The following is a 13340-nucleotide window of genomic DNA, read 5'->3' as shown; positions in this document are numbered from 1 at the left end:
TCCAAATAAAATTCCATTCAAATTACAGGTTGTAATGTTACAAAATAGGAAAAACGCCAAGGGGGATGAATACTTTTGCAAGGCACTGTATTATTACTCTGAACCTAAACTCTACAGTACTAACATTTTTTGACATACTATCCCTGGTCTTTTTACCCTGATCCTTTACATTGTATTTGGTCTTTCAGCAAATGACTGAGTGGGACAGTGTAAAGGGTGCGTGCTGGTGGCAGGGAAGTCAGGCGCAGGAGAACGAACTTGGTATAAATGGAGTCGTTTAATAGGTGCTCACAAACTCCGAAATCCAACATTTACAAAAATAATGAAAGTGGGTACAAAACCCGTCACACACCAGAATAATAATAGCACCAATACATACAACAAACAATCACCGACAAGGACATGAGGGGAAACAGAGGGTTAAATACACAACATGTAATTGATGGGATTGGAACCAGGTGTGATGGAAGACAAGACAAAACCAATGGAAAATGAAAAATTGATCAGTGATGGCTAGAAGGTCGGTGACCGCCGAACACCGCCCGAACAAGGAGAGGGACCGACTTCGGCGGAAGTCGTGACAGACAGTTGGATAACTTTGACCTTTGTGTTGGCTTAAAGGGTGACAAGTTATTATCCTGTGTACCAATTAATTGATTGCAGTTGTCAAGCCTATGGCACTTGCAGTAATGACAGTGATAGCCCTTACCTAGTCTGGTCTCTACACTCTGGGCTCTGTAGTCATGGAGAATTGTCATGGTCCATATTTCAGCAGTGAGAGGATGGTAGTGGCCACCCAGGAGAGAAAGACTCTCAGAGACTATACCGGAGGAGGAGAACATATCTTATAGATGATGATGAAAGTCTGACAAACCTTAGGAACTAGGACATATTTCTGAGTTAATAAAACCTTTAGAAAAATATATACACTTAGTGTACAAAACATTAAGGGCACTTGCTATTTCCATGACATAGACTGACCAGGTGAATCCAGGTGATCACTTGTTAAATCCACTTTAATCAGTGTAGATGAAGGGGAGGAGACAGGTTAAAGAAGGATTTTTAAGCCTTGAGACAATTGAGACATGGATTATGTATGTGTGCCATTCAGAGGGTGAATGGGCAAGACAAAATATTTAAGTGCCTTTGAATGGGGTATGGTAGTAGGTGTCAGGAGCACTGTTTTGTGTCAAGAACTGCAATGCTGCTGGGTTTTTCATGCTCAACAGTTTCCCACATGTATCAAGAATGGTCCACCACCCAAATGACATCCAGCCAACTTGACACAACTGTGGGAAGCATTGGAGTCAACATGGGCCAGCATCCCTGTGGAAAGCCTTCAACACCTTGTAGAGTCCATGCCCCAACGAACCGAGGCGGGGTGTTTTGTACACTCAGTTTATACAGTAGAGAGAGTGAGAGAGGCAGCAGGGGGCGCAACAAGTTGTTTTCTTCTCTGTCGTTCCCATGACTTTCATTCTCTCTCTGAGTAGAATTGTGTTTCAGGACACCAGGGATAGAGAGAGCGTGCGTGAGAGAGAGAGAGAGAGAGAGAGAGAGAGAGAGAGAGAGAGAGAGCGAGCGAGAGAGTGAAAATTAACGGAATAATGTCATGTTACCAGTGCACGTTTACAGAACGTTTGGATTTTTGGAGCGGTTTTAAAATGGATTAACTGATTCGGTGGTAGTAACTTCTTTACACCTGGATTGAACTCTGTCGATAGTTTGGATTATGAGGATAACTGGCGCCACAATTTACCATTGAGAAGCAGCAATACTGCACTGGAGAAAGCAACAAGGTAGAAAACACAAGCACAGTTATCCAAGGTAGGAACAGACCATTTACGTTTTATGAAAGTGTAATAATATAGGCCTAATAATAATCATAATAGCCTAATCGTAATAATATAATACATTAGGAAACATTATAATGCAATTGATTAAATTATTAACGTTTTAGTAATTTATCCATAATTATGCTTATAATGTTTTTGTTTGTCGACTAATTTCTTTCAAAGAAAATTCAAATGGTAGCCTACATGTTATGTTTCTCATAAATCGCTAAGGATTTCAGATTTTGAAAGTGTAATTTAATGGCTCGCTACTGCGCGCTCACACTTTAAATCAAAATCCCTCAGCCTGAACGAGAGCCTCCTGTCCCGTCCCTGTCGGTTTTGACAGAATGTCGATCTTTTTGCGCAGGGTGCAGCCAGCTTTCTATTTGTTGATAGCACATATATATACTAGCCTGCAATTGTGATGTTGTTTACCATAACTAAATAATATTTGTAATAGCCCAGCCTCATAATACGTTTTAAAGACGTTTGAAGTAATAGGCATAGCCTACATGTTTTTGGATAAATTAAATTCTAGGCTATTGTGAAAATAAAGTAAATAAATATTATGAATATTATTTATTTAATGACAATGGAACTTTCCAAACCTCACATGGATGGAATTGCACCAGTGTGAGACAAACAAAACAGACAGGTTTATGTTTAAGTTGAAGTGATCTTTAAACCCCCACATTCATCATACCAAGTGTGGTTTATTTTGAGAGATACATCACAGATGAGTTTTTACTACAAGCACAGTGATAAAAGTGTCACTGCAGTCCAGCCATTTGAAAATGGAGTCCTGTTTCAGTGGGTGGCCACTCATTAGGACCAGGGCAAGGGTCAAGGGTCAACACACATGGTCAAGTGGGCAGAAGCCATGTTCCCCTGAGTCTATGGTCAGGACCTTCAGACAAACTGAGACATTAAAGAGCAGACCTGACACCGCATGTGGTCTTGAGGAGAAGTGTTGTATTAAATATGATATTACTGCTTTATTGCTGTGTTATTAATGTCATTATGTCTGCAAATACAACATATCATTTTTTAGGTACTGTAGCCCTCAAAATCTAGGAGATATGAGGGAACTTTGTATCTGGATTCTGAGGTGAGATATCGATTGTCACTTACAATCACTCTGGTGTACATTGAACAGACTCATCATAAACATGTTGTATCACACTGCAGCTGCTGATCATGCACTATGCATGACTCAATTTAATAATTTTGTTTTAATTGTCTCCAATTTTAGATTATAATACTTTTTCTCTGTAAAAAAGCTGTTAAATGTATTATAGCTCAGTATGCTATCTGTCACACACAGAGTTTCTATGCTTCTGCTGCTGCTCAAGACATATCCCCTGGATTGCCAGCTCACTACAGACCACAGGAAGGTCAGTAGAGTGSCTGGGGGCCAGCAGAGGGGAGAAGGGGAGCAGGGAGGGGGTTGTGCTGAGTGGAGGGCACGATATCTGTGTTTTAACGTGTGTGGTCTGTTTGACATCCCCAAGCCCAGGTTGATAGACCTCACTCGTGTGTTTGCAGCCTGAGAATCAATTTATCACTCGCCTATATCATCATCTCACGCCAGTTGGCACAGAATCACGGAATTTGAACTGCCAAAGAAGGCATGATCTTGTCTTCCGATCGTAACCCTAGCCAATTAGCACCCTCCAGTTCACAGAGGATGCATATCCTTTCAACTGTACAGGGGAAGTTTATAGTGTCTGCTGCCGTGATGATATTGTTCAACCACAAAGCCATTAAATACAACACTAGTCTATCTCGGCCCATGTAAACATGCAATCAGTTATTGAGGAAGGATTCCCCCCCCAGGGGAATCCGATCCGGGTGTAAATCTGTTCATGCCAGCAGTCAGCAATACATCCCCTTGTAGAGAGAGAGAGAGAGAGGATCAATATTTATAACTGTACTTTGTGGAGAGTGTTGATGGACAGGCTAACTGTCTGACGGGGCATTCCTCTCTGGGAGAGAGTTTGTCTCTGTTGGCCCTTTGCATTTCCAGGAGTCCAGCTGTTTGACCCATGGCTGACCCTGGAGATGACAGTGGAGTAGAGTTACAAAGGCTGCAGCGAGGAGGGGGCCATGGTCTGAGTGATCTCTGAATAGCCCCATGTCGGTGACTGACAGAAGGATAGCTATCTGCCAACTCTCCCTACTATCCCTACCGTTTGGGTATTCTCTTACAGTCTTCTCAACGCCAATGGGAGGCTAAGCCTTTACCATGTGCATGTGTAAGCTCACAGAGGACAGGATGAATGTAGACAAAGTGGCTCTTAAAGAGCTGGATTTCCTTCTTTGCGGCTCCTCRGGCAAAGCTGGCTGGCGCAGGGCAGGGTTGGCTGGCGCAGGGTCCTGAGACAGAGAGTGCAGTGATAGCCASTAAKGCGCTAATACRTCTCTGGCAGCGTTACACAGAGGGCTAGAGTCAACAGAGGGATATGCAGGTAGTCAGTAGGGGATGGGAGAGTAGCAGACAACCTCTAATCAGACAAATCTGGGCTTTATCCGACATGAACAGAAGCTCATCGCATACACAGCGAGGGAGAGAGAAAACCGTTGTTGATAACATGAGGTCATTGTCTCATTGGCTTCAAGTCTTTCATGAATAATGATGTTATTCTTTTTCTTCTCTACTCTGCTCTCAAGTGGTGTCTGTTTCATGTTATCCATGCTGTGGGTGGTGTAGGGCTTTAACTCAGGATGTTCCTGCAGGTTCCTCAAAGGGCAGACCCCCAGCAGCAGGAGGCTGGAGGAGTGCAGGGTGGGGCCCCAGGCTCCTGGGGCTCCTGGGGGCCTTGGTCCTCCTGCTCCCGCTCCTGTGGGGGAGGGGTTCAGGAACAGAACCGACCCTGCCTACCCTCCCACACCCCCTCCATGGGTGCTGTTGCCTACCCCTCCAGGCCGGATGGCCACCACCTCAACCAGAACCCAGGCCATGTAGTGTCTGCCCTAAGACCCACTGTCCCGCTGCACCGCACCAACCCTGGGAGACCCCCACCCTCCAACAGCAACACCAGCTTGGCCAGCCGAGGGGAGCTGAGGGACCAGCAGAGAGACAGAGAGGCCAATGCTGGACGCAGGTACAGTATCTATCACACCATACAGACAAGGGCCTGTCTGTCTTTCAGTCTGACCTGTGTTTAATGTCCTGCATGCTGAGCAGCCCAGTCTAAAAGTGTCTCTTTGGAGCTCCAGCTCACCCCATGGTCCATTGGACTCACCTCCAGTGTAAAGCTATTCTTTTATGGATGGAGTCAATGGCTCGGCTTGTGCTTGGCGGGTTTGTGGCCTCCTTCCTGTGAGCTCGAGTTAAAAAGCTTTTAAATAAATAGAGCTGACAGTTGAGTAATGGGGGGTTGTTGACGTAGGAATCCAAGTCTCCAGACAAAAGCGCTCTCCGCTCGGCGCTTGTTTGCTGACACTAATATCCATCCGCTTCTCAGAAGTAATTTGCACCTGTGATGTGTATCTTTGACATTTTGTTTGACAGTCTTTGATAGTCCAGTCAACACATTTTGAATGTAAACAAGTGCCGTAAGTGGAGGCTATTTAGCACAGACAATTGTTTTTACCCGTGTGTGTGTGTGTGTGTGTGTGTCCAGCAGAGAGAGTGTGTGCCTGTCTTGAGTGCATACTTTTTCTCAGGTAGTGTTCCTCGCACGCAATCACGAACGCACACACTCTCAGGTCCCCGCAACAACCCAAGCGACCCGGTCCAGATTTTGCTCTCCTTCATTTTGAAATTGGCTCGCGATAGAGCTGGGTTTCCTGCCCATCGATCATGTCAGAGCGGCCCTCTGCAGTTGTTAATCCAGGGGGAGGGGCCTAGGAGACACTACAGCAGTGTGGCGGCCAGGGCCACAGCTCAAACTAGTGCTTGATGAATCCAAGCTAACAAGGATGCTGTGATATGTATACATGCAGCAGGACTATATTTTGTATTACGTGTGCTTTTGGTTTGGGGCAGGGAGGAGCTGGTTAGGTTAGACCTGGCTGGGGCTGGGTTAGGGTTAGAGTAGAGTTATGGTTAGCCCTGGAGGGGAGCTGGGTTAGGGTTAGAGTTAGAGTTAGGGTTAGCCCTGGGCTGGGAGGCTGGATTATGGTTAGCCCTGGGAGGTAGGCTGGGGTTAGGGTTTAGACCTGGGCTGAGGCTGGGTTAGGGTTTAGAGTTAGAGTTATGGTTAGCCCTGGGAGGGGAGGCTGGTTAGGTTAGAGTTAGATTAGGGTTAGCCCTGGGCTGGGAGGCTGGTTTAGTGTTAGAGTTAGGTTAGCCCTGGGCTGGGAGGCTGGATTATGGTTAGCCCTGGGAGGGGGAGCTGGGTTAGGTTAGACCTGGCTGGGGGGCTGGGTTAGGGTTAGAGTTAGAGTATAGGTTAGCCCTGGGAGGGGAGGCTGGGTTAGGTTAGGTTAGGTTAGAGTTAGAGTTAGAGTTAGGGTTAGGGTTTTAGCCCTGGGCTGGAGTGGGTAGGTTAGAGTTAGCCCTGGGAGGGAGAGCTGGGTTAGGTTAGACCTGGGTTGGGGGCTGGGGGCTGGTGATGGACTGGCGTGTTAGCTGTGGAGATGGGGGTTGTTGTAGGGCGGACGGTAGGGTTTGCCTGTGGCCTCCGTGCCTGTGGGCTGACGGGCTAGGTCAGAGAGCGAGGAGCGTCTCTGTCTGTGGAGCGACCAGCCCCTGTCTCTATCCCAGACGTCTGCCTGTGTCTGTCTGGAGGAGACACAACGTAAGGCCTCCTCCCATAGCCATACTTCCCTGGAATGATGGGACTGTCACTGCCCTCCTGAAAACACACACACACACACACACACACACCACACAACACACACACACACACACACACACACACACACACACACACACACACACACACACACACCACACACACACACACACACACACACACACACACACACACACGGTAAAAACAATTGTCTGTTGCTAAATAGCCTCCACTTACGGCAACTTGTTTTACATTCAAAATGTGTTGACTGGACTATCAAAAGACTGTCAAACAAAAATGTCAAAGATACACATCACAGGTGCAAATTACTTCTGAGAAGCGGATGGATATTAGTGTCAGCAAACAAGCGCGAGCGGAGAGCGCTTTTGTCTGGAGACTGGATTCCTACGTCAACAACCCCCCATTACTCAACTGTCAGCTCTATTTATTTAAAAGCTTTTTAACTCGAGCTCACAGGAAGGAGGCCACAAACCCGCCAAGCACAAGCCGAGCCATTTGACTCCATCCATAAAGAATAGCTTTACACTGGAGGTGAGTCCAATGGACCATGGGGTGAGCTGGGAGCTCCAAAGAGACACTTTTAGACTGGGCTGCTCAGCATGCAGGACATTAAACACAGGTCAGACTGAAAGACAGACAGGCCCTTGTCTGTATGTGTGATAGATACTGTACCTGCGTCCAGCATTGGTCCTCTCGTCTCTCTGCTGGTCCCTCAGCTCCCCTCGGCTGCCAAGCTGGTGTGCTGTTGGGGGTGGGGGTCTCCCAGGGTTGTGCGGTGCAGCGGGACAGTGGGTCTTAGGGCAGACACTACATGGCCTGGTTCTGGTTGAGGTGGTGGCCATCCGGCCTGGAGGGGTAGGCAACAGCACCCATGGAGGGGGGTGTGGGAGGGTAGGCAGGGTCGGTTCTGTTCCTGAACCCCTCCCCACAGGAGCGGGAGCAGGAGGACCAAGGCCCCCAGGAGCCCCAGGAGCCTGGGGCCCCACCCTGCACTCCTCCAGCCTCCTGCTGCTGGGGGTCTGCCCTTGAGGAACCTGCAGGAACATCCTGAGTTAAAGCCCTACACCACCACAGCATGGATAACATGAAACAGACACCACTTGGAGCAGAGTAGAGAAGAAAAAGAAAACATCATTATTCATGAAAGACTTGAAGCCAATGAGACAATGACCTCATGTTATCAACAACCGTTTTCTCTCTCCCTCGCTGTGTATGCGATGAGCTTCTGTTCATGTCGGATAAAGCCCAGATTTGTCTGATTAGAGTTGTCTGCTACTCTCCATCCCCTACTGACTACCTGCATATCCCTCTGTTGACTCTAGCCCTCTGTGTAACGCTGCCAGAGACGTATTAGCGCCTTAGTGGCTATCACTGCACTCTCTGTCTCAGGACCCTGCGCCAGCCAACCCTGCCCTGCGCCAGCCAGCTTTGCCTGAGGAGCCGCAAAGAAGGAAATCCAGCTCTTTAAGAGCCACTTTGTCTACATTCATCCTGTCCTCTGTGAGCTTACACATGCACATGGTAAAGCTTAGCCTCCCATTGGCGTTGAGAAGACTGTAAGAGAATACCCAAACGGTAGGATAGTAGGGAGAGTTGGCAGATAGCTATCCTTCTGTCAGTCACACGCATGGGGCTATTCAGAGATCACTCAGACCATGGCCCCTCCTCGCTGCAGCCTTTGTAACTCTACTCCACTGTCATCTCCAGGGTCAGCCATGGGTCAAACAGCTGGACTCCTGGAAATGCAAAGGGCCAACAGAGACAAACTCTCTCCCAGAGAGGAATGCCCCGTCAGACAGTTAGCCTGTCCATCAACACTCTCCACAAAGTACAGTTATAAATATTGATCCTCTCTCTCTCTCTCTCTACAAGGATGTATTGCTGACTGCTGGCATGAAACAGATTTACACCCGGATCGGATTCCCCTGGGGGGGGAATCCTTCCTCAATAACTGATTGCATGTTTACATGGGCCGAGATAGACTAGTGTTGTATTTAATGGCTTTGTGGTTGAAACATATCATCCACGCAGCAGACACTATAAAACTTCCCCTTACAGTTGAAAGGATATGCATCCTCTGTGAACTGGAGGGTGCTAATTGGCTAGGGTTACGATCGGAAGACAAGATCATGCCTTCTTTGCAGTTCAAATTCCGTGATTCTGTGCCAACTGGCGTGAGATGATGATATAGGCGAGTGATAAATTGATTCTCAGGCTGCAAACACACGAGTGAGGTCTTATCAACCTGGGCTTGGGGATGTCAAACAGACCACACACGTTAAAACACAGATATCGTGCCCTCCATCAGCACAACCCCCTCCCTGCTCCCCTTCTCCCCTCTGCTGGCCCCAGCCACTCTACTGACCTTCCTGTGGTCTGTAGTGAGCTGGCAATCCAGGGGATATGTCTTGAGCAGCAGCAGAAGCATAGAAACTCTGTGGTGACAGATAGCATACTGAGCTATAATACATTTAACAGCTTTTTTTTACAGAGAAAAAGTATTATAATCTAAAATTGGAGACAATTAAAACAAAATTATTAAATTGATCATGCATAGTGCATGATCAGCAGCTCAGTGTGATACAACATGTTTATGATGAGTCTGTTCAATGTACACCAGAGGATTGTAAGTGACAATCGATATCTCACCTCAGAATCCAGATACAAAGTTCCCTCATATCTCCTAGATTTTGAGGGCTACAGTACCAAAAAATGATATGTTGTATTTGCAGACATAATGACATTAATAACACAGCAATAAAGCAGTAATATCATATTTAATACAACACTTCTCCTCAAGACCACATGCGGTGTCAGGTCTGCTCTTTTAATGCTCGTTTGTCTGAAAGTCCTGACCATAGACTCAGGGAACATGGCTTCTGCCCACTTGACCATGTGTGTTGACCCTTGACCCTTGCCTGGTCCTAATGAGTGCCAACCACTGAAACAGGACTCCATTTTCAAATGGCTGGACTGCAGTGACACTTTTATCACTGTGCTTGTAGTAAAAACTCATCTGTGATGTATCTCTCAAAATAAACCACACTTGGTATGATGAATGTGGGGGTTTAAAGATCACTTCAACTTAAACATAAACCTGTCTGTTTGTTGTCTCACACTGGTGCAATTCCATCCATGTGAGGTTTGGAAAGTTCCATTGTCATTAAATAAATAATATTCATAATATTTATTTACTTTATTTTCACAAAGCCTAGAATTTATTTATCCAAAAACATGTAGGCTATGCCTATTACTTCAAACGTCTTTAAAACGTATTATGAAGGCTGGGCTATTACAAATATTATTTAGTTATGGTAAACAACATCACAATTGCAGGCTAGTATATATATGTGCTATCAACAAATAGAAAGCTGGCTGCACCTGCGCAAAAAGAGTCGACATTCTGTCAAAACCGACAGGGACGGGACAGAGGCTCTCGTTCAGGCTGAGGATTTTGATTTAAAGTGTGAGCGCGCAAGTAGCGAGCCATTAAATTACACTTTCAAAATTCTGAAATCCTTAGCGATTTATGGAGAAACATAACATGTAGGCTACCATTTTGAATTTTCTTTGAAAGAAATTAGTCGACAAACAAAAACATTATAAGCATAATTATGGATAAATTTCTAAAACGTTAATAATTTAATTCAATTGCATTTATATAAGGTTTCCTAATGTATTATAATTATTACGATTAGGCTATTATGATTATTATTAGGCCTATATTATTACACTTTCATAAAACGTAAATGTCTGTTCCTACCTTGGATAACTGTGCTTGTGTTTTCTACCTTGTTGCTTTCTCCAGTGCAGTATTCTGCTTCTCAATGGTAAATTGTGGCGCCAGTTATCCTCATAATCCAAACTATCGACAGAAGTTCAATCCAGGTGTTAAAGAAGTTACTTACCACCGAATCAGTTAATCCATTTTTAAAACCGCTCCAAAAATCCAAACGTCTGTAAAACGTCACTGGAACATGACATTATCCGTTAATTTTCACTCTCTCGCTCGCTCTCCTCTTCTCTCTCTCTCTCTCTCTCTCTCTCTCTCTCTCTCTCTCACGCACGCTCTCTCTATCCCTGGTTCCTGAACACAATTCTACTCAGAGAGAGAATGAAAAGTCATGGAAACGACAGAGAAGAAAACAACTTGTTGCGCCCCTGCTGCCCTCTTCACTCTCTCTACTGTATAAACTGAGTGTACAAAAACACCCCGCCTCGGTTCGTTGGGGGCATGGCTCTACAAGGTGTTGAAAGGCTTTCCACAGGGATGCTGGCCCATGTTGACTCCAATGCTTCCCACAGTTGTGTCAAGTTGGCTGAGTGTCATTGGTGGTGGACCTTCTTGATACATGTGGGAAACTGTTGAGCATGAAAAACCCAGCAGCATTGCAGTTCTTGACACAAAACAGTGCTCCTGACACCTACTACCATACCCATTCAAAGGCGACTTAAATATGTTGTCTTGCCCAATTCACCCTCTGAATGGCACACATACATAATCCATGTCTCAATTGTCTCAAGGCTTAAAAATCCTTCTTTAACCTGTCTCCTCCCCTCTATCTACACTGATTAAAGTGGACTTTAACAAGTGATCACCTGGATTCACCTGGTCAGTCTATGTCATGGAAATAGCAAGTGCCCTTAATGTTGTACACTAAGTGTATATATTTTTCTAAAGGTTTTATTAACTCAGAAATATGTCCTAGTTCCAAGGTTGTCAGACTTTATCATCATCATTAAGATATGTTCTCCTTCCCCGGTTATAGTCTCTGAGAGTCTTTCTCTCCTGGGTGGCCACTACCATCCTCTCACTGCTGAAATATGGACCATGACAATTCTCCATGACTACAGAGCCAGATGTAGAGACCAGACGAGGTAAGGGCTATCACTGTCATTACTGCAGTGCCATAGGCTTGACAAACTGCAATCAATTAATTGTACACAGGATAATAACTTGTCACCCTTTAACTCCAACACAAGCGTCAAAGTTATCCAACTGTCTGTTCCGACTTCCGCGAAGTCGGTCCCTCATCTTGTTCGGGCGGTGTTCGGCGGTCACCGCCTGTCTAGCCACAGCTGATCAATTTTTCATTTTCCATTGGTTTTTGTCTTGTCTTCCATCAACACTCGTCCAATCCCATCAATTACATGTTGTGTATTTAAAAACCCTCTTGTTTCCCCTTCATGCCTGTCGGTGATGTTTGTTGTTGATTGGTGCTTATTATTCTGGTGGTGTGACGGGGTTTTGTACCCACTGTCATTACTTTTTTGTAAATGTGTGGATTTCGGAGTTTTGAGCACCTATTACAACGACTCCATTTATACCAAGTTCGGTTCTCCTGCCCTGGACTCTTCCCTGCCCCAGCACGCACCCTTACCACTTGTCCCACTCAGTCATTTGGCTGAAGACCAAATACAACTGTAAAGGATAGGGTACAAAAGACCAGGGAGTATGTCAAAAAATGTTAGTTACTGTAGAGTTTAGGGTCAGGTAATAATACGTGCCTTGCAAAAGTATTCATCCCGCCTTGGCGTTTTCCTTTTGGTAACATTACAACCTGAATTTGAATGAATTTTTATTTGATTTCTGTGTAAGGCATACGACAAAAAGTAGTTCCAAATTGGTGAAAGTGAATGGAAAAATAACTTGTTTCAAAAAATTCTAAAATATAGAAAACGGAAAGTGTTATGCATATTGTATTCACCCCTCTTGCTATGAACCCTAAAATAAAGATCTGGTGCAACCAATTACCTTCAAAGTCACGATAATTAGTAAATAAAGTCCCAGCCTGTGTGCATTCTAAGTTCACATGAATCTCCAGTATATATATACCTTTAGCTGAAAGCCCCAGAGCTGCAACACCACGAAGCAAAGCGGGCAACCACCAAGCAAGCTGCACCAGGAAGAACAGGAGCTCTCCAAACAGGTCGAGGGACAAAGTGTGGAGAAGTACAGAATCAAGGTTGGGTTATATAAAAATACTCAGAAACTTTGAAACATCCGCACCGGAGAGTACCATTCATTTATTATTAAAAAGAGGAGAATATGAAAAGACAGAACCACAACCAAACTTAGCCAAGGACGGCGCAAACCAAAACTCACGGACCCAGCAGGAGGGCATAATCAGAGAGGCAAGCAAAGAGACCCAAGTCCAGGTGGTGGCAAACACTGAGAGAGCTGCTAAAGCTCCACAGCAGAGATTGGAGTACTCGTCCGTAGACCACTTGGGTAAGGCCGTATTACTCCACAGAAGCTGAGCTTTACGAGAGCGACAGAAAAAATAATTGCTTAAAGAAGAAAATAAGAAAAAAAGTTTGGTGTTCGCAAAAAGCATGTGGAGATTCCCCAAACATATGGAAGAAAATGTACCTCTGGTCAGATGAGTATAAATGGTATCTTTTTGGCAACCAAGGAAAATGCATATGTCTGGCGCAAACCCAAACACCTCATCACCCCTAGAACAACCTATCCCACAGTGAAGCATGCTTGGTGCAGCATCAGTGCTGGGGATGTTTTTCATCGGCCAGAACTGGGAAATCTGGTCAGAATTGAAGAATTATGGAGATGCGCCAAAATATACAGGGAAATTCTGAGGAAAACCTGTCACGTCTGACCTTAGTTCCTTTTTATTGTCTATTTGTAGTTCTGGTCAGCGTGAGTGAATGGGGGGTGGGCATTCTATGTTGGGTTGGTTTCTGATGTTTTGTTCTTATGTGTATAGTTTCTATGAGTCTCTCT

The 13340-nt window shown here is 45.2% G+C and overlaps 2 protein-coding genes across 2 annotated transcripts in view; both read left to right on the top strand.

Moving 5' to 3' along the window:
• The first annotated feature begins 1533 nt into the window (after positions 1 to 1533).
• Positions 1534 to 5010, top strand: LOC112077728 (thrombospondin type-1 domain-containing protein 4-like). The gene is made up of 4 exons (XM_024144189.2): positions 1534 to 1827; positions 2887 to 2943; positions 3160 to 3229; positions 4572 to 5010. Exons 2-4 carry the CDS (start codon positions 2915 to 2917, stop codon positions 5001 to 5003), a joined length of 531 nt encoding a protein of 176 aa, XP_023999957.1. The 5' UTR covers positions 1534 to 1827; positions 2887 to 2914; the 3' UTR covers positions 5004 to 5010.
• Positions 5011 to 13084: 8074 nt separating this feature from the next.
• Positions 13085 to 13340, top strand: part of LOC112077727 (thrombospondin type-1 domain-containing protein 4-like) — a 2828-nt gene continuing 2572 nt past the window's right edge. Inside the window, exon 1 of the mRNA XM_070441810.1 lies at positions 13085 to 13143. Within this exon, the coding sequence (XP_070297911.1) occupies positions 13085 to 13143 (59 nt within the window). The remainder of the gene's footprint in view (positions 13144 to 13340) is intronic.

The sequence above is a fragment of the Salvelinus sp. IW2-2015 genome, unplaced genomic scaffold (assembly GCF_002910315.2).
Source record: "Salvelinus sp. IW2-2015 unplaced genomic scaffold, ASM291031v2 Un_scaffold4873, whole genome shotgun sequence".
Classification (NCBI taxonomy): Eukaryota; Metazoa; Chordata; class Actinopteri; order Salmoniformes; family Salmonidae; genus Salvelinus; species Salvelinus sp. IW2-2015.
The sequence above is the reverse complement of the archived record's forward strand: the minus strand, read 5'-3'. Positions and strand labels throughout refer to the sequence as shown.

Excerpts from the sequence above, each read along its gene's own strand:
- LOC112077728 (XM_024144189.2), top strand. The coding sequence starts at position 2,915 with ATGAGGGAACTTTGTATCTGGATTCTGAG. Across the intron at positions 2,944-3,159 it reads CTTTGTATCTGGATTCTGAG|AGTTTCTATGCTTCTGCTGC; the intron begins GTGAGATATCGA and ends TGTCACACACAG. Across the intron at positions 3,230-4,571 it reads TCACTACAGACCACAGGAAG|GTTCCTCAAAGGGCAGACCC; the intron begins GTCAGTAGAGTG and ends ATGTTCCTGCAG.